The 21,954-nt window shown below is 48.6% G+C and overlaps 1 protein-coding gene across 1 annotated transcript in view; it reads right to left on the bottom strand.

Moving 5' to 3' along the window:
- NECAB2 (N-terminal EF-hand calcium binding protein 2) overlaps positions 1–21,954 on the bottom strand; it is a 41,013-nt gene that overhangs the window by 1,939 nt on the left and 17,120 nt on the right. The window contains exons 6-10 of the mRNA XM_007452525.1: positions 7,954–8,090; positions 5,385–5,503; positions 5,088–5,167; positions 1,960–2,013; positions 1,279–1,391 (exon numbers count right to left, since the gene is read on the bottom strand). Coding sequence (XP_007452587.1) covers positions 1,279–1,391; positions 1,960–2,013; positions 5,088–5,167; positions 5,385–5,503; positions 7,954–8,090 — 503 coding nt within the window. The remainder of the gene's footprint in view (positions 1–1,278; positions 1,392–1,959; positions 2,014–5,087; positions 5,168–5,384; positions 5,504–7,953; positions 8,091–21,954) is intronic.

Genomic DNA, 21,954 nt, shown 5'->3' on the forward strand with positions numbered 1-21,954 from the left:
GGGGTGCTGCCCCCCCCCGGCCCTTCCCAGCCCCAGGCCCCCGTGGCTCCAGGTGACCCCTGCATGCCCCCCCCCCCCCCCGGGTCTCCCCACTTGTACAGCGGCACCTCGAGGGGCATTTGGAACTTAACGTGGCGCAAAAAGCCTGTGCGACTCCCCGCACCCACGCGCCTGACCTTCCGGCTTCTCCAGCTCAGCCTGTGGCCCCGTCCTCCATCAAGTTCCTGAAGCTGAAGAATCTGAGACTCCCCCTGGCCGCCAGTTGCACGCCTGTTGCCACCCCTTCTTACACAAGGGAGGCGAGACTGAGTCTCCCTCCTGCCTAAGCATCTCTCCCCCACGGTCCCTGGTCCCCGGAACAAGCAGGGCCTGCCTGCCTCTCTGGCCCTCTGACCCACCCACTCCTGGGTCACTCTGTCGAGCCACAGCAGCTGCTTGCTTTTTCTCAAACACGGCACCCTCACTGCCACGCCAGGTCTGGGCACGAGCCTGTGCTGGGCCTCGGATTCTGCGGGCGGCGCCGCTCATCACTCAGCCTCAGCACACATGCAGCCCCTCCCCAAAGCCTGCACAGCGCCCACCGCCAACCGGAATCATCTTTCTTCACCTGCTCTCTCCCACCACCTGGAATTAACGTGCAGCAACAGCAGCTGAGTCACGCTGTACCCCCAGGCCTGGCCCACCTGCTTCACCGGGAAGCAGGTGGAGGCACATATGCTCTTGAGGTAGGAAAAAAGCAACCGGGGAGGGAGAGACTCGAGGCAGGGAACAGGCACGGAGCCTACAGCTACTGTCCACTGGGCACCGACGGGTGGGCCACAGACAGGAGACAGCCCGGCAGCTTGCGCCAACGGCCCTCTGGAACCACCCCCAGCAAGGATGCAGGCCTTGGCAGCAGGGACCAGAGGGTGAGGCCCCCGAGGGGCAGCCACAGCAGCAACCATGGTGGCTAACGCTGAGTGGGCGCTGGGTGCCAGGCACTGGCCTGTACCCGCCACGGTCATTATTCCACTGACGCCTCCAACCCCACCAAGGAGCGGGTCTGGGCAGTGGACCCACTTTACAGATGAGTAAGCTGAGGTCCGCGAGATTAAGTCAGTTGGCACGTTTGCACAGCAAGGAAGAGCCCGAGCTAGGACCTGAACCCAGCTCTTGTAACCACCCCGCTAGGGGGCTTCCCTGGGGTCCGGTGTGTTCTCAGGGGTGAGGCCGGTCCTGCCCTGTGCCTCCACCCCAGACAGAGCTCCCGGCCACCACCGCGCCCCGCGGCTTACTCACTGGAAGCAGTTCCTGGCTCTGGCGGTGCCCCTCAGGTACTGACGCAGGGAGTCCAGGAACTCGGCCAGCTGCTCAGGGCACACGGCCATCTCCTGCCGGACCAGCTGCAGATGCTCCGGGGCCACAGGACCAGTGTGAGCCACCCTGCGGGCTCCCTGGCAGCCCGCTTCCTCCGGGACCCCGCCCAGCCCAGGAGCCCGCCTCCCCAGGATAGGATAACTTCAGAATAAAACCGACCCACTCCCCCGCCCCCCCACAAACACTTTTCATTCTTACACGTGGAAACTGGCAAAAAATGAGCTAAACTTAAGAAGCCAAATGCAGGAAGTGGTCCCCCAAGTGCTGAAAAAACAGACAGGGACGTTTAAAGAGGCTCTAGAGAGACTGGGAGCTGCCTGCAAGGCTTCGGGTCCAGGACACAACAAAATGAGTGACCAGCAAAATTGTTTCTGATTGAATCAGCATTTTGACGTCACTGTCCTGCTGATTACGTTGCTCCAGGCCGCACTGACCACAGCCCTGGAGCCTCTAAGAATGCTCATGGGAGGGGAGGGTGGCCAAGTGCTGGGGCTGCGTCTCCCCTTGTGGTGGTCCCAGGGTAGAGGTGTCAGGGACACTAAGCCACCTGCATCTTGAGGCCTGGCTCAGGCAGGGATGGGGCCACGGGAGAGGGGTCCTCACCATGTTGGTGCTTTCTTCATCCGAGAGATGCTGCTGGAGGTCAAACCAAAGGGTCTGCGACAACAAAGCGTGAAGAGATGCCAGAGACAGAGGCTACCTCTGCTAGGGAGGCTCCCAGGACCACCACAGTGACACCTGAGCACCCAGGGCCACCGAAGAGCTCCAGCCCCTCCACCCCACGGTTCCAGAGGCTCTGGAGTCCCCGAGCGGGTGGGAGCTCCCAGGGCCAGGCCTCTCTGGGCAGGGCTCAGCCCACCCTCCAGGCACAGTGCTGGCTCAAGAGAGGAGCCGGGAAGCCAGGCTGGAAGGCCAACCACAGGAAGTGGCACAGGTCCCTTCTGGCCGTGGCATCTAGGGGGCACTGGAGCCACAGAGGCCAAGCACGCCAATTGCAGGGAACACGAAGGAGGCTCCACTGTGCTGAACCCAGGACGCTGGGGTTTTGTCACAACTTCCGCCGACAGCCTTGCTGGCAACAGGTTCCCCGACAACTTACACGTCGCCCCCAGTCACAGCCCCTGGCGCCTCATGAATATAACGGCCTGAATGAGGTGGTCTGTGCTCGCTGGCCTTCCACCGGCCCTGGGGGCTAAACCCTCTATACCAAATCTTATGTAACTTGCCAGACTCCCCGAGGTCGCGGCTGCCCTACTGTGAGCTCTAGGAAAGCAGGAAGCCCGTGCACTCTGCTCCTGGCCCCGTGCTTGTGTCTGTAATGGTGCCCAGCACCAGTATGGCAGAGCAGAGAACCCAGAGGCCACAGAAGCTGGTCCAGGGTCAGAGTCTGAGTTTGAGGCCAAGCCTCTCTCCTGATCCATGGAATCAGGACCCTTCTTCCCTTGTCTTGGGCACCCAATAAAGGCCCCCCCTGTGCCCATCCCTGCCCATCCCCCACGAGGACAGCCCGTGTCCCTGGCGCAATCCCGCACCCAGGTCTTTCTTCTCTACACAAGCACGTGAGTGAGGCGCATCAGCTGGCTGTTAAGGAAAACAGAGAGAGTGGCCGATGTGCAGGACCATGACCCATGCAGTCACCACCTGGACATTCTTAATACTGTTGGAACAAGGGGCCCCATACATTACACAGCCGGTCCCAGAGAGGGTACTGACTTTCCGGGGACATAGGGTGTGCATGTAGGCGTTTGTAGGTGGCCAAGGTCTGCCTGGCAGGGCAAGTCTCTTTCCATGGTTTTAAAACCGTGTAGATGGGCTCCTGGAGAGCAGGGGCTGCAACTGGTTCCCTAGGTTTCTCCTGGCCAGCTGGGCCCCGCGGCAGTGAGGGTGAGGATGAGGTAAAGATGAGGGGAGGGTGGAGGAGGGGCGGCGGCACCCACGTCTGCGCCCCCGCCCCGTCTCCCTGCCTCGCTCGCCCGTCCCAGCGTTCCAGGAGCCCAGGCACAGCTAGGAGCGCTCAGGCTGGCCCTTGGAGGGCGGGGTCCAGAGCAGGTCCCGGATTGGCCCCTGCTCGCAGCTCAGGCCAATCAGAGGCTGGCAAGAGGCCCCCCCCCCCCCCACCCCCGCCCCGGGTCCTTGGTTTCCAGCCAGCCGGTTGTTAAGGCGACTGGGGCGCTAAAAATAAGCTTCAAAGAGCCTCCCCCGGGGGCGCCAGCAGAGTTGTTATGACAACCGGGCCTCAGGGTCCCCGCCGAGCCTTTCCCACCGCTCCCACCCAGGAGCCGGCTTTAGCTGGAGGTGGGGGGGCCGGGTGGGGGGGGATCGAGATCCCACCTCGGCTCCAGACCTGCAGGGGGGATTGGCCGCCTCCTCCCTCGAACTCCTCTCCGAGGCTCCGCCTCACCTCCTCCTGGGGAGCCCCACCCACTGCCCGCACGAATCCCTCAGAACTAACCCACAAACCCATCAAAGCACTAGTTTTCTTTTGCCCTTTTGCAAAAGATATAAAAAAAAATCAGAGAAGTAAGAAAATTGTAAACTTGCCACTGCAACCCTACAGCCTGGAGATGCCTGCTATCTTGGTTTATGTTGATATACAGGTATGGTGTGTGTATAGGTTCTGGCATCAGAATGTCTAATAATAACTGCTAAATAACACTGCTAATATTAAATGCTAACTGTGCAGCAGGCTCTGTGCTAAGCCATTAAGATATCATTTTATTGAATCCTCACAATGACCCTGTGAGAGGTGCCACTGTGATTATTTTCTCTGTGGTTAGAGAACTCTGAGGCTCAGAGAGGGTAAGTCACTGGTCCAAGGTCATACAGCTGTTAAGTGGTATAGCCAGGATTCAAATACAGGCAGTCCGATACTGGAGCCTGTTGGTAAACTTTAAGGCAAATTATTTTCTTTCTTCCAACGAATGGTCATCGTTATGGGCTGAACTGTGTTCCCCCCAAATTCATATGTTGAAGTCCCAATCCCCAGTACCGCAAAACGTGACTATATCTGGAGACAGGACCTTTGGATAGGTGATTAAGTTCGAATAAGGTCACATGGTTGGGCTCTAATCCAATATGACTGGTGTCCTTATAAGAAGAGATCAGGACACAGACACACACAGACCCAGGGAGAAGACGGCCGTCTACACGCCAACGAGAGAGGCTTCAGAAGAAACCAGCCCCGCCAACACCCTGATTTGAGAGAATAAATGCTGGGGTTTAAGCCCCACTTCTGGCAGCCCTGCAAAGCGAACACAATCGTATCCTGAGTGCCTACCGAGCCGTGAAATGTTCTCCGAAAACACGATCCCATAAAGGCTGTGCCACTTTGCATCACTTGTGGATGTGTCATGTCACATTTAAGACTTCACGCTGCCGGTCATCCTAATCTCTCCTGGGACGTCACCATCCCTCACCCACCACCTAGCTGGCTCTAAGCTACCACCTGCCCTTAACGCCTCCTTGAAGCTCTGTTCCCTTGCTGCCCGTGACCCTGCCAACTACTTTCTGTTCCTCGAGACGCCCCTCCTGGCTGCCCGCCCACCCTCCACAGCTCCTCCTATACAATAGACCCGTTCCCAGCATCCAGCCTTAGTCCGCACTCCACCTGGGGAGTGTCCTTTCCAAGGCTTCCTGACTTCTGTCTCGAGCTCTGGCCTCCCTGCATTCCCTGAGGGCTGGGAGGGCGGAGGGTGGATGCAGGGACAGAGGCGAGGGCTCAGTGGGCTCACCTTGCTCTCCAGCCGTCCTATCAGCCCCGCCAACCTGCTGATCTGGGCTTCCAGGCCCTCCTCCCTGGAGTCTGAGGGGGCTGGGAAAGAAGAACAGAGATGCTGATGGGGGCAGGAGGCGCAGGGCCAGGCCTAAGGTGGAGGGGAGCTCCCGGCCCTGCCCCGGGGCTGAGACCTGCCCCCAGCCCTCCCAGGCTCGGTCCCCATGGGAGGCCCAGGCCCCATGTGGACCACTCTCAGAATTCCCCCCAGGACCCGCCAGCCAGTGGCCCCAACTCTGGGCCACTGCTCGCTCACCAAGCGGGAAGCTCTTCCCTTGCTCCACGGCCGTGAGCTTGTGGTTGTGGGCGTAGACGGGAGTGGAGCTCCCAGACCAGGTCTCCACCACGCTGTGGCTGGGTTTGCTGTGGTTCTGTCTGCAGAGGAGTGGGGCAACACACACTATGAGGGGGGCTGCAGGGCTCTGGTCGCTTGTGGCAGCTTCGACAAACATTAAGCACCAACTGGGGGCTGAAACGTGCACAGAACTCACTCCGTGGAGCCCCGTCCCTGTGAAGTGAACATCGTGGCCTTTGTTTTACAGAGGGGGACACAAGGCCCACCGGCCAAGGCCACGCTGCAAGCGGGGCCGGGGTGGGATCTGAACTCAGATCCTTTCCAGGAACCCAGACCCTGTTCCCGGGAGGTTTAGTTCCAGGGCCGGGCGAGGCTGAGTCAGGCCCCCAGCCTCCCCGCAGCCCACGGCTGCCCCTCTCCCCGGCCCTGCCGGCCTCGCTGGGAGCCGATTCAGCGTTCACTGCCCTCTGGGGAAGGGGCCTGAGTTGGCTAACAAGCCCCCTGTCCAAAAAAGGAAGCCCTAAGACACAGTCGAGAGCGGGCATCTGAAAGACAAAGATCCGTGATCCTGACCTCAGCCTGGCCCCATCCCCTGTCATGACACCACCCGCCACGCACACTACGTTATGTGCACACACAGCCCACCAAACACTGTGCCTGGCACGCAGCAGCGACTCAACAAATGCCCAAACCCCCATGTGCAAAAATGCTGGAAAACTCACCACAGACATAAAAATACAGCCAGACGCACATATCCCCCAACACACACACACACTCCTGTGTGCACGGCGGACACGCCTGGTCCCCAGGGCTACCTTGGTAATGTTCTGGAATTTGCCTCTTGTGAGCCTGAAAGCCCAGCAGCCTCTCCCCGTGCAGAGGGGCCAACCACCCCCCCGCAAGCGAGGAGAAAGGCTGGCAGATTCCTTGAGGTGTCAGTCGTGGAGCCTCAACAAACTCAGACCACGAGTGGGACCAGTGGGAGTCCCCCAAGGGCGGCAGGGTCTGAACCAGTGGCTCGTGCCTGGGTCACGACGTCCCCAGGCCTGGGAAAGAGGATGCTCAGGGGACCTGCAGCTGAGAGCCGAAACAGCTGAGATTTGGGCGGTTTGAGGTGGCAGTGCCTGTGAGGCAGATGTGTCTCCCCATCGCGATGTGCCACCCCTGCCAACAACATCCCAAAGTAAGCTTCCAGAAAGGGGGCAGGCAGGTGTAACGGCTGACACGTGACGGAACTGGCAAAGCGGAGGATATCGGCTCTGAAAATCACGCAGCGGTCCTATCTGTTCTGCAGCAGGATCGAAACCGCAGGTTTTAAAATCAAGATAGTGATAAAAAAAAAAAAAAAAATGAAGAAAATCTACGTGACAACTTCCAGAGCTGAGGCTGTTAACCTTGGGAACCCTCAGAATCACAAGACTGACCAGCTATGCAGAGTCCTGGGCTCAGCTCCCAGGGACCCTAATCCAGCTGGCATGGCCGGAGCCCAGGAATCTGCACTGTGCATATCCTAGGTGACCGGGCTGCAGGTGCTCAGAGCAAAGGCATTTTGCGAACAGCATCACTGAGCAGCCTTTGCAGTCATATCTGACTGGGACAAGCCCGCCACCAACCAAAAAAACACAAACCCCCAGGCCCAGCACCCTGCTGTGCCGGGTCTCTGCCTGGAAAACCGCGGCAGAGACTCAAGGCTCAGTAACGCTTGGGCATCTGGCAGCTGCCCCCGCCTGTTTCTATTTCTTTATTTACCCTTTGCACATCAGCTCTTCAGGGAAGAACGGGCACAGAGGAGTTGGCTGGAACTTGGGACAGCAAATGGGAGGGCTCGTGGCCCCCAGGGCCTGGCCCTGCCAGGCCGGAAGGAGGCTGCTAACTCTCTGGACCCCCATCTCACCGCCCCAACAGTGTCCCCCTGCAAAGAGGGGGGACACCAGGTACTTTTCCACGGCTTCAAGGACCCACAAACAAGGCTTTAAATCACACTAACTAATATTGGGAGAAAAACACTCCATTTCACGGCTCTTTCAACCTTTCTGAGGTCACGCTTTGATGCTCCTCTGTTTTCAATGCCCATCTACAATCTCACAGCCTCTCTTTTTGAACAAAGAGGGAGCGGGCCTCAGGGTCCATGCTGACTGCGGGCACCAACAGCGCTTAGTTTTACAATTTCTTCACTCACAGCATGTGATACTTGTTTTTGAATGATGGTAATAGTCACCAGAGTTTCCTAAATTTATTCCCAGGTTTTAAAAAATGAGTCAAACAATAGAATAGTTTTAGCTAAACAATAAGGTGAGCAATATGGAAATGTGGCCAAATTGATCAGAGTCTAGGAACTAGTCAGAACTCTGTGAGGAGGCAGGTATATAATCGTCCCCACTTAAAGAGCTGGGGAAGTGGAGGCACACAGGGGAACAGCAGCTTGCCCAAGGTCACCCAGCCCCCAAGCACACGAACGTCCCCACCAGGCAGCAGGTCAGCACACACACGGCCCATTCCCACAGGCCCCCACAAGGTCCCATCAACGCACCGGATCTGGCTGGTCTGCTCTTCGATGGCTTCCACCGCACTCTCCACCGAGCTCAGCAGGGACTGGATCTGATTGGCTGTCTCCTTCAGGAGGAAGCGTGTCACAAACTGGTCCACATTGCTCCCACCCTCATACACCTGTGGCGGGAAAGGAAGGGGCACAGAGGGTAAAGGAGTTGGGGAGGGATCGTGGGTGGAGATCTGGTACAGGGGTGGGGGGACATCTAGGGTCAGTGTCTCTGCACTGGGATGGGGGTATCACAGGGCTCCAGCATGAAGGCAGGGGTATGGACTCGACAGACCAAGGTTTGAGCCCCGGCTTCACCAATGACTAGTACTGTGACCTCCACACCACAACAGAAATCACTGTAGTAGCTATCTCATAACACTGTAGTAAGGATTGAATGAAAAAATTATATAAAATGCTCAGCACTGTGCTTGTCACATAGCAAATACTCATACAGTAGCTGCTATGATGATGATGATGATGATGATGATGATGATGATGATGATGATGATGGTGGTGGTGATGGTGATGATAATGAGAAAGATGGTGCTGGGTCACTTCTGTTCAACATAGTATTGGAAGTCATAGCCCCAGCAATCAGACAAGAAAAAGAAATAAAAGGTATCCAAATTGGGAGGGAAGAGGTAGAGTTGTCACTATATGCAGATGACATGATACGATAAATAGAAAGCCCTAAGGACTCCACAGAAAAACTACTAGATCTAATAAAGGAATTCAGTAAAGTAGCAGGATACAAGATTAACATTCGGAAATCGGTTGCATTTCTTTACACTAAGAGTGAAACATCAGAAAGGGAATGCAAAAAAACAATACCTTTTAAAATTGCACCAAAAAAAAAAAAAAAAAAAAAAAAAAAAACAACCTAGGAATAAACCTGACCAAGGAGCTGAAAGACTTATATGCTGAGAACTATAAAACATTAATACAGGAAATTAAAGAGGATTCAAGGAAATGGAAAGATATCTCATGTTCTTGGATTGGAAGACTATTGTTAAAAATCACAAAACTACCCAAAGCAATCTACAGATTTAATGTGATCCCCATCAAATTACCCATGACATTTTTCACAGAACTAGGATAATCCAAAAAGTTATATGGAACCATAAAAGACCCAGAATTGCCAAAGCAATCCTGAGGGGGGAAAAAAACAAGAAAGCAGGAGGCATAACTCTCCCAGACTTCAGACAATACTACAAAGCTACAGTAATCAAAACAATGTGGTACTGGTACAAAAAGAGACACACAGATCAATGGAACAGAATAGATCGACCAGAAATAAACCCACACACCTATGGTCAATTAATCTTTGACAAAGGAGGCAGGAATATAAAATGGGAAAAAGACAGTCTCTTCAGCAAGTGGTGCTAGGAAAACTGGACAGCCACAGGTAAATCAATGAAATTAGAACACACCCTCACACCATGCACAAAAATAAGCTCAAAATGGCTTAAAGACTTAAACAGAAGACATGACACCATAAAACTCCTAGAAGAGAACATAGGCAAAACATTCTCTGACATAAACTGTATCAATGTTTTCTTAGGTCTCCCAAAGCAATAGAAATAAAAACAAGAATAAATAAATGGGACCTAACCAAACTTACAAGCTTTTGCACAACAAAGGAAACCATAAAAGAAAAAAAAACATGAAAAGACAACCTACAGAATGGGAGAAAATATCTGCAAATGATGCGACCGACAAGGGCATCATCTCCAAAATATACAAAGAGCACACACAACTCAATAACAAAAAAAACAAACAACCCAATCCAAAAATGGGCAGAGGGTCTAAGTAGACATTTCTCCAAAGAAGACGTACACTAGCCAAAAGGCACATGAAAAAATGCTCAACACTGCTAACTATTAGAGAAATGCAAATCAGAACTACAGTGAGGTACCACCTCACACCCATCAGAATGGCCATCATTAAAAAGTCTACAAATGACAGATGCTGGAGAGGGTGTGGATAAAAGGGAACCCTCTTGCACTGTTGGTGGGAATGTAAGTTGGTGCAGCCACTATGGAAAACAGTATAGAGGTTCCTCACAAAACTAAAAACAAAGTTACCATATGATCCAGCAATCCTACTCCTGGGCATGTGTCCAGACAAAACTGTAATTCAAAAAGATACATGCACCCCTATGTTCACAGCAGCACTATTCACAATAGCCAAGAAAAGGAAACAACCTAAACGTCCATCGACAGATGAATGGATAAAGAAGATGCGGTATATATATATATATATATATATATATATAAGATACGGAAGCAATCTGAGTGTCCATCGACAGATGAATGGATAAAGAAGATGTGCTAAATATATATATACATACACACAATGGAATACTACTCAGCCATAAAAAAACACAAAATAATGCCACTTGCAGCAACATGGATGCAACTAGAGATTACCATACTAAATGAAGTAAGTCAGAAAGAGAGACAAATACCATATGATACCACTTATATGTGGCATCTAAAGTATGGCACAAATGAACGTACCTACAAAACAGAAACAGACTCATGGATATAGAGAACAGACTGGTGGTTGCCAAGGGGGAGGGGGAGTGGGGGAGGGATGGAGTGGGAGTTTGGGATTAGCAGATGCAAACTATTATATACAGAATGGATAAACAACAAGATCCTACTGTATAGAACAGGGAACTATATCCAACCTCCTGGGATAAACCATAATGGAGAATATTTTTAAAATGCATGTATATAACTGAGTCACTTTGCTGTACAGCAGAAATTAATACAACATTGTAAATCAACTATTCTTCAATAAAAAATAATAAAAAATAACTAAATTGTAAATTAAAAATGTAAAAAAAGATGGTGGTAGTAATGATGGTTATGAAGATGATGATGATGATGATGATGACGGTGATGGTGGTGGTAATGATGGTGGTGGTAATGGTGGTGGTGATGATGATGATGGTGAAGATGGCGGTAATGGTGGTGATGTTTATGAAGAGGATGCTGATGATGAAGGTGATGGTGGTGATGATGGTAAAGGTGGTGGTGATGATGGTGGTGGTGATGATGGTGGTGCTGATGATGGTGGTGATGCTGGTGATGGTGGTGATGGTTATGAAGATGGTGATGATGATGATGGTGATGGTGGTGGTAATGATGGTGGTGATGATGATGGTGATGGTGATGATGATGATGGTGAAGATGGCGGTAATGGTGGTGGTGGTGATGATGGTGGTGATGGTGGTGATGGTTATGAAGATGGTGATGATGATGATGGTGATGGTGGTGGTAATGATGGGGGTGATGATGATGATGGGGAAGATGGGGGTAATGGTAGTGGTGTTTATGAAGAGGATGCCGATGATGAAGGTGATGGTGGGGATGATGATGATGGTGAAGATGGCGGTAATGGTGGTGGTGATGATGATGATGGGGAAGATGGGGGTAATGGTAGTGGTGTTTATGAAGAGGATGCCGATGATGAAGGTGATGGTGGGGATGATGATGATGGTGAAGATGGCGGTAATGGTGGTGGTGATGATGATGATGGGGAAGATGGGGGTAATGGTAGTGGTGTTTATGAAGAGGATGCCGATGATGAAGGTGATGGTGGGGATGATGATGATGGTGAAGATGGCGGTAATGGTGGTGGTGATGATGATGATGGGGAAGATGGGGGTAATGGTAGTGGTGTTTATGAAGAGGATGCCGATGATGAAGGTGATGGTGGGGATGATGATGATGGTGAAGATGGCGGTAATGGTGGTGGTGATGATGATGATGGGGAAGATGGGGGTAATGGTAGTGGTGTTTATGAAGAGGATGCCGATGATGAAGGTGATGGTGGGGATGATGATGATGGTGAAGATGGCGGTAATGGTGGTGGTGATGATGATGATGGGGAAGATGGGGGTAATGGTAGTGGTGTTTATGAAGAGGATGCCGATGATGAAGGTGATGGTGGGGATGATGATGATGGTGAAGATGGCGGTAATGGTGGTGGTGATGATGATGATGGGGAAGATGGGGGTAATGGTAGTGGTGTTTATGAAGAGGATGCCGATGATGAAGGTGATGGTGGGGATGATGATGATGGTGAAGATGGCGGTAATGGTGGTGGTGATGATGATGATGGGGAAGATGGGGGTAATGGTAGTGGTGTTTATGAAGAGGATGCCGATGATGAAGGTGATGGTGGGGATGATGATGATGGTGAAGATGGCGGTAATGGTGGTGGTGATGATGATGATGGGGAAGATGGGGGTAATGGTAGTGGTGTTTATGAAGAGGATGCCGATGATGAAGGTGATGGTGGGGATGATGATGATGGTGAAGATGGCGGTAATGGTGGTGGTGATGATGATGATGGGGAAGATGGGGGTAATGGTAGTGGTGTTTATGAAGAGGATGCCGATGATGAAGGTGATGGTGGGGATGATGATGATGGTGAAGATGGCGGTAATGGTGGTGGTGATGATGATGATGGGGAAGATGGGGGTAATGGTAGTGGTGTTTATGAAGAGGATGCCGATGATGAAGGTGATGGTGGGGATGATGATGATGGTGAAGATGGCGGTAATGGTGGTGGTGATGATGATGATGGGGAAGATGGGGGTAATGGTAGTGGTGTTTATGAAGAGGATGCCGATGATGAAGGTGATGGTGGGGATGATGATGATGGTGAAGATGGCGGTAATGGTGGTGGTGATGATGATGATGGGGAAGATGGGGGTAATGGTAGTGGTGTTTATGAAGAGGATGCCGATGATGAAGGTGATGGTGGGGATGATGATGATGGTGAAGATGGCGGTAATGGTGGTGGTGATGATGATGATGGGGAAGATGGGGGTAATGGTAGTGGTGTTTATGAAGAGGATGCCGATGATGAAGGTGATGGTGGGGATGATGATGATGGTGAAGATGGCGGTAATGGTGGTGGTGATGATGATGATGGGGAAGATGGGGGTAATGGTAGTGGTGTTTATGAAGAGGATGCCGATGATGAAGGTGATGGTGGGGATGATGATGATGGTGAAGATGGCGGTAATGGTGGTGGTGATGATGATGATGGGGAAGATGGGGGTAATGGTAGTGGTGTTTATGAAGAGGATGCCGATGATGAAGGTGATGGTGGGGATGATGATGATGGTGAAGATGGCGGTAATGGTGGTGGTGATGATGATGATGGGGAAGATGGGGGTAATGGTAGTGGTGTTTATGAAGAGGATGCCGATGATGAAGGTGATGGTGGGGATGATGATGATGGTGAAGATGGCGGTAATGGTGGTGGTGATGATGATGATGGGGAAGATGGGGGTAATGGTAGTGGTGTTTATGAAGAGGATGCCGATGATGAAGGTGATGGTGGGGATGATGATGATGGTGAAGATGGCGGTAATGGTGGTGGTGATGATGATGATGGGGAAGATGGGGGTAATGGTAGTGGTGTTTATGAAGAGGATGCCGATGATGAAGGTGATGGTGGGGATGATGATGATGGTGAAGATGGCGGTAATGGTGGTGGTGATGATGATGATGGGGAAGATGGGGGTAATGGTAGTGGTGTTTATGAAGAGGATGCCGATGATGAAGGTGATGGTGGGGATGATGATGATGGTGAAGATGGCGGTAATGGTGGTGGTGATGATGATGATGGGGAAGATGGGGGTAATGGTAGTGGTGTTTATGAAGAGGATGCCGATGATGAAGGTGATGGTGGGGATGATGATGATGGTGAAGATGGCGGTAATGGTGGTGGTGATGATGATGATGGGGAAGATGGGGGTAATGGTAGTGGTGTTTATGAAGAGGATGCCGATGATGAAGGTGATGGTGGTGATGATGGTAAAGGTGGTGGTGATGATGGTGGTGATGCTGATGGTGGTGATGCTGATGGTGATGGTGGTGATGATGGTAAAGACGGTGGTGGTAATGATGGTGGTGATGATGATGGTGATGGTGATGATGATGGTGATGGTGATGATGATGGTGAAGATGGCGGTAATGGTGGTGGTGATGATGATGGTGGTGATGCTGCTGATGGTGGTGGTGATGGTGATGAAGATGGTGATGATGATGATGGTGATGGTGGTGGTAATGATGGTGGTGATGATGATGATGGTGAAGATGGCGGTAATGGTAGTGATGTTTATGAAGAGGATGCTGATGATGAAGGTGATGGTGGTGATGATGGTAAAGGTGGTGGTGATGATGGTGGTGATGATGATGGTGGTGATGCTGCTGATGGTGGTGGTGATGGTTATGAAGATGGTGATGGTGGTGGTGTTCTTGATGTTGTGGACAGGGATAAAGTATTAGGGAAGAAGAATTCACAGCCTTCCTTCCTTCCTCCCTCCTCCGAGGTGGATTCTTTGGGCCAGGCATGGTGTCACACGCCTGCAGTCCCAGCTTCCTGGGAGGCTGAGGCAGGAGGATCACTTGAGCCCGGGAGTTCCAGGCTGCAGTGCACTAGGCCCTAAGTTCAGCATCAACGTGGTCACCTCCTGAGAGCAGGGGATCACCAGGTTGCCTATGGAGGCATGAACCAGCCCAGGTCAGAAAAGAAGCAGGTCAAAACTGTGCTAAGTAAGCCCACACACCTGCGGTCAATTGATCTTCGACAAAGGAGGCAAGAACATACAATGGGGAAAAAGTCTCTTCAGCAAGTGGTACTGGGAAAGCTGGACAGCCGCAGGCGAATCAGGGACGTTAGAACACACCCTAACACCATAAACAAGAATAAACTTAAAATGGCTTAAAGACCTAAACACAAGACATGACACCATAAAACTCCTGGAAGAGAACATAGGCAAGACATTCTCTGACATAAAACATACCACTGTGTTCTTAGGTCAGTCTCGCAAGGCAACAGAAGTAAAAGCAAAAGTAAACAAATGGGACCTAATCAAACTTATAAGCTTTTGCACAGCAAAGGAAACCATAAAAAAAAAAAAAAAAAAAAAAAAAAAAAAAAAAAAAAAGAAAGAAAGAAAAGAAAAGACACTACAGACTGGGAGAAAACATTTGCAAATGATGTGACCAACAAGGGCTTAATTTCCAAAATATACAAACAGCCCATACAACTCAGTAACAAAAAACCAAACAACCCAATCGAAAAATGGGCAGAAGACCCAAACAGACGTTTCTCCAGAGAAGACATAGAGATGGCCAACAGGCACATGGAAAGATGCTCAACATCACTTATTATTAGAGAAATGCACATCAAAACTACAATGAGGTACCACCTCACACCGGTCAGAATGGCCATCGTTAAACAGTCTACAAACAACAAATGCTGGAGAGGGTGCGGAGAAAAGGGAACCCTCCTCCTCTGTTGGTGGGAATGTAAGTTGGTTCAGCCACTGTGGAAAACAGTATGGAGGTTCCTCAGAAAACTAAAAATAGAATTACCATGTGATCCAGCAATCCTACTCCTGGGCATATATCTGGACAAAACTATAATTCAAAAAGACACATGCACCCCTATGTTCATAGAAGCCCTGTTTACAATAGCTAAGACACGGCAACAGCCTAAATGTCCATCGACAGATGAATGGGTAAAGAAGATGCGGTATATGTATATATACAACGGAACATTACTCCACCAAAAAAGAATGAAATAATGCCATTTGCAGAGATTATATAGAGAGTATCACACTAAGTGAAGTAAGTCAGAAAGACAAATACCACCATATATCACTTATATGTGGAATCTAAAATATGACATACATGATCTTATTTATGAAACAGAAACAGACATGGAAAACAGACTTGTGATTGCCAAGGGGGAGGGGGTTGGGGGAGGGATGCAGTGGGAGTTTGGGGTTAGCAGATGCAAACTATTATACATAGAATGGATAAACAACAAGTTCCCGCTATATAGCACAGGGAGCTATATCTAATCTCCTGGGATAAACCATTATGAAAAAGAATATATATATAACTGAATACATATACATATACCTGAATCACTTTGCTGTGCACCAGAAACAACGAACACAACACTGTAAATCAAGTATACTTCAATTACAAAACAAAACAAAAACCCCCAAACCCGCCTGTGCTGATCAGTAGTGGCATCGCGCCTGGGAATAACCACAGCGCCCCAGCCTGGGCAACACAGCGAGATCCCATCTCTCTCGTTAAGGGAATTCTGCATCTCCTAAGTGTTCTGTATGTCCCCTAAACAAACAATAAACTTTTGCCTTTAAAAATAAGAAGGTGGGGGCGTCCCTGGTGGCGCAGTGGTTGAGAGTCCGCCTGCTGATGCAGGGGACGCGGGTTCGTGCCCCGGTCCAGGAGGATCCCAGATGCCGCGGAGCGGCTGGGCCCGCGAGCCGTGGCTGCTGAGCCTGCGCGTCCGGAGCCTGTGCTCCGCAACGGAAAAGGCCACAGCAGTGAGAGGCCCGCGTACTGCAAAAATAAATAAATAAATAATGAAAAGGTGGATTCTTTCATGCTGCCTCTCTGAGGAGTGACAGGAGAGAATCCAAAGCAGCCAGAGTAAACTGTCTCCCCAAAGAAAGTGCCTGAGAGTCCCCAGAGGGAGGGGACGAGAGGGAAGCCTGGGGGGAAAAGGGAGGGGGTGGTTAGAGGCCGTGAGAAGAGGAACTCTGGGGCATAAGATGAAGATGGTCTTCCGCGGAGCCTGCTCTGTGATGTGAGACCATTTCCCCTTTTGTCAAGAGTCTGCAGCGGAGACACTGTTCAAGGTTCCTGGACCCCGTTGAGTTTCTTTTGGCTTCAGAAGACTTGACTGGGAGGGAGAAGGCTCTGGCTTAGCCAGGTCACTCCAGGATGACAATGATCAAAATGACACAGTGGGGCTTCCCTGGTGGCGCAGTGGTTGCGAGTCCGCCTGCTAATGCAGGGGACAGGGGTTCGTGCCCCGGTCCGGGAAGATCTCACGTGACGCGGAGCGGCTGGGCCCGTGAGCCGTGGCCGCTGAGCCTGCGCGCCCGGAGCCTGTGCTCCGCAACGGGAGAGGCCACAGGAGTGAGAGGCCCACGTACCGCAATGACACTGTTCTGGGAAGCTGGTCCCTCAAGCCCTGTGCTGCTCTCTGGCCTCCTCTACACCAAGACCCTCCTGAGCCACCTGGCCCGGCACCTTGGAATTCTGCCCAGGCAAGGGCTCTCAAGGAAAGAAAATTAAACCAACCATCACTCTGACTGGGAATTAATTAGCAATAATTGCACAAGGGAACCACGGCTACAGACAGAGACTGAGAAATGAAGGCCAGGGCGGGGAGCAGGGGAACACGGCTGTGGGTGGAGAGGGGTCGAGAGGAGAGGTGCACGCAGACGGGGAGGTGTGGAGGTGGACCTCCTGCGCCACCCATCAGACCAGGCACGCTGGCAGCAGGCCCCGACAGGGAAGGAGCCGACGCATGCCGGGTTCCGGCAGCCTAATGCACTGCAGTGATCAATTATCCTTCCTAGCAGACAGCTGAACTCACATGCAATCCAGTGATCGATGGGCTCTGGACAAACAAACGACCCCAAAGAACAGGAAGACATAACGAGGTAAAAAAAACAAAACCAATACTGAACAAAAAGAGAAAGGCTGCTAGAAGCCATCAAGCAAAAAAACGAGCTAAAGTGAGTATGTTAAAAGCACCCAGATAAGTGACTCAGGATGCAGTCAGGGATCAATAAGGGTAACTGGTTAGTTGAATTAAAAAAAAGACAAAATTTTCAAGAGTAAAAATTCAGCTTGTACATCCACTAACACTGATGCCTCAGCTGAGAGGCCAGCTCCACAGATTTCAGAGGGAAAAAGGCAGAGCTGGGAATTCCGCAATATGTGGACAAGTTATTCACACGCAGGATAACAGGGAGACCTTCAGAAATCTGCAGATCTCTGAAAGTTTATCAAATGAGCACCTTTCCGGCAAAGAATGCCTAGGAATGTCTCCCAAATCTTCTAGGGCTGAATCACAGAAAAATATTCTTGAATAGGGAAGTTGTGGAAAAAAAGTGAGGGTGATCACCCGAATGAAAATGAGGGTTACAGAGGTTAGGAAATAAAAACACTGATCACTAATAGTTAAATTTTAATCACATTGGATTCAGGGAATAAAAAGTGTCAAAGTATGGAAAAAGAGCCAATCATCTCAAAAATTGTTTTAATTTCACAAGAGGGAATAAAAAGTGTTCTTTATTAGCCAGGTATAAAAACAGGATTAAGAGTGTTAACAATGTATGTTTTAGAAGTCCCTAGCAAAATGAAAACTAGAATGTTTACCTTTGAAATCATAATCAATGCTATAAACAAAGCAGACTACCAAAAGGTAAAATGTCAAAAAAGACGAAGGATCATTAAAAAATGGGAAGCATATAAGATTATGAGAGCAGCCAGGCCAGACAGATCATAACAATAAAGAAAATCTGCCTAAATTGCCCCACGTAAAGACACAGTCCCAGATTTGACCAAACGAGGTCCATCTGGAAGCATATATAAAGCAAAAGAGCACCAAAGGATTTGCAAAGAAAAGCCCGTGCAAAGATTCTGCTACCAAATTTGATCGAATGACTGGGACAAGCTGCGATATCACGATCAAGGCAGAAGTTAATGGGAAAGCGTTACATAAGATTAAAAGGGTAAGAATAAAGGGCAGAAGGCATAATGCATTACAAGGGCATGACATTATTAAATCTTCGTGCACTGTTAAATCTTTGTGCAATGAGAGAGGGTATTGCTACAAGTATGGCTATGCGGGGTTAGATGAATAAAACCACTTTATAAGGCAATTCTACTTTATATCAAGAGCCTTAGGCTGCCCAGTAATTCTCTACTTTTGAGAATCTATTCTTAAGAAATAATGCAAAATGTGGACAAATACTGAGGTCCCAAGGTTAGTGTTAGTTGATAATAGCAAAAACCTGGAAATAATTTAACATCCTCAAGAATAGGAATAGTATGTAGATTTAAGTAAGAATATTTAAAATGATACTCAAACAGTTTTATTAACATGGGAAAGGTGTTTGTTAAAAGGTTAGGTGAAAAAGAAGCAGAAAAATTTTTGTACACAGAATGATTTTAAGTGTATTAGAGAAATACCCATAGAAAAAAAGGCTCAATGGTAATAAAGTGGTAACAGTGTTTAGAGATAGTGGGAATTAGAAATGATTTGAACTTTTTCTTTATATTTTTTCTCTACCTCCTAAATTTTGAATGTTGGATATCTACCATTTAGGTAACAAAAGTATTACAACAAGGTCTATAGGCGTCAAACGGCATGGCTAAATAAACAGGAAGGAAATATTAGAATTTTAAAGATTAAATGTCAAAACATAATTTAGTGTGAGAAATTAGTTCACCAGTGTCCCACAGGACAGATGAATTAGAAATAATGTCTATTGTAAAGGGCATTACTGGGAAAATGTGAAAGTCTTTAAAATGGGCAAAAAAGATGACTGGTTCCTTGTCTAATATACCCTTCGAGGTTATCTAGGTCTTTCCTTGTTTGGGAGCTACTTTTAACACTCTAGCATGTAGGACTTCCCTGGTGGTGCAGTGGTTAAGAATCCGCCTGCCAATGCAGGGGACACGGGTTCGAGCCCCGGTCCAGGAAGATCCCACATGCTGTGGAGCAGCTAAGCCTGTGCGGCACAACTACTGAGCCTGCGCTATAGAGCCCGCGAGCCACAACAACTGAGCCCACGCACCACAACTACTGAAGCCCGTGCACCTAGGGCCCGTGCTCTGCAACAAGAGAAGCCACCGCAACAAAGAGTAGCCCCCGCTCACTGCAACTACAGAAAGGCTGCGTGCAGCAATGAAGACCCCATGCAGCCAAAAAAATAAATAAAATTTTAAAACAAAACAACAAAAAACTCTAGCATGTAAAAACTTGACAATAATGCAAATAATTCTCATCCACAGAAAAGCATATGAATTTTGTCTGGCAGAATTCAACTGACTATTGTCCTGTGGACAGTGACCAATTTTGCATTTATTCACAGATTCATCTCAGAATTCCTGGTTGCTTATATACATGGCAAATGTTCTTTGAATTTTCCTTGGACACAAGTGTAACATCTTACTGGTTCTCAAATTAAGGAGTTAAATAAAATCTTTCACACGTGTATACTTTATATTTGTACAAGAGACAACTTTACCTTTTTACAAAGTTGTCTTTTAACAACACATATTTGACAACAAAGAAGGGATAGTTATTTTCAGATTTTATACTCTGAAAGTATGATCCACATCTTCTTCCCAAGTATCCATGGGAGAATTATAAAAACAAAATAATATGGGACTTCCCTGGTGGCGCAGAGGATAAGATTCCACGCTCCCAACGCAGGGGGCTGGGTATGAGCCCTGGTCAGGGAAATACATCCCACATGCATGCCGCTAGAGTTTGCATGCCACAACTAAGGAGCCTGCCTGCCGCAACTAAGACCCTGCACAACCAAATTAAAAAAAAATTTTTTTTTAAGTCAAAATAATATGCAGTGAAGAAATCTCAAAAAAATAAAAAAAAATAGAAGCCAAACTACTGGTTACTTGGTTTTATCCTAATACCATGAAATGAGAAATAAGTGAGCACATAACAAACTATTAGAGAATATTGAGAGAGGAAATATTAATCCTATATACTAAAATCTATCACTGCAGTGAAAGTATCATTCAAAGGTGGATTTCTAAACTTTCAAACTTTATTATCCAGAAAAATGTAGGCATTCCTTTTCATATATGAAAAAGTATATAGCAACAACAATAAACCTAAGGAAATAGGTGGTAGGAAATAATAATGATAAAAACCATAAATACAGTAGATTCAGTAGTAGATACAGAATCAATATTGCCGAAATGACCATACTCCCCAAGGCAATCTACAGATTCACTCCAATCCCTGTCAAATTACCAATGGCATTTTTCACAGAACAAGGACAAAAAATTTCAAAATTTGCATGAAAACACAAAAGACCCCGAATAGCCAAAGCAGTCCTGAGAAAGAAAAACAGAGCTGGAGGAATCAGGCTCCTTGACTTCAGAATATACTACAAAGCTACAGTCATCAAAACAGTATGGTACTGGCACAAAAACAGAAATATAGATCAATGGAACATGACAGAAAGCCCCGAAATAAACCCACTCATCTATGGTCACCTAATCTATGACAAAGGAGGCAAGAATATACAAATGGAGAAAAGAGAGTCTCTTCAATAAGTGGTGCCAGGAAAACTGGACAGCAGTTTACAAGAATGAAATTAGGACATTCTCTAACACCATACACAAAAATAAACTCAAAATGGATCAAAGACCTACATGTAAGGCCAGACACTATAACACTCTTAGAGGAAAACATAGGCAGTACACTCTTTGACATAAATCGCAGCAATATCTTTTTTGATCCACCTCCTAGAGTAATGAAAGTAAAGCCAAAAATAAACAAATGCGACCTAATGAAACTTAAAAGCTTCTGCACAGCAAAGGAAACTATAAACAAAATGAAAAGACAACCCACAGAATGGGAGAAAATATTTGCAAACAATGCGACTGACAAGAAATTAAATGCTGAAATATATTGACAATTCATAGAGCTCAGTATCAAAAACAAACAATCCAATCAAAACATGGGAAGAAGACCTAAACAGACATTTCTCCAAAGAAGACATCCAGAGAGCCAAAAAGCACATGAAAAGATGCTCACTAATTATCACTCATTATTAGAGAAATGCAAATCAAAACTACAGTGAGGTATCACCTCACACAGGTCAGAATGGCCATCATCAAAAAAATCTACAAACAATAAATGCTGCAGAGGGTGTGGAGAAAAGGGAACCCTCCTACACTGTTGGTGGGAATGTAAATTGATACAGCCACTATGAAGAACAGTATGGAGGTTCCTCAAAAAACTAAAAATCGGACTACCATATGACCCAGCAATCCCACTCCTGGGCATACACCTGGAGAAAACCATAATTCGAAAAGAAACATGCATCCCAATGTTCACTGCAGCACTATTTACCATAGCCAGGACATG

The sequence above is a fragment of the Lipotes vexillifer genome, unplaced genomic scaffold, assembly GCF_000442215.2.
Source record: "Lipotes vexillifer unplaced genomic scaffold, Lipotes_vexillifer_v1.1 scaffold443, whole genome shotgun sequence".
Taxonomy (NCBI): domain Eukaryota; kingdom Metazoa; phylum Chordata; class Mammalia; order Artiodactyla; family Lipotidae; genus Lipotes; species Lipotes vexillifer.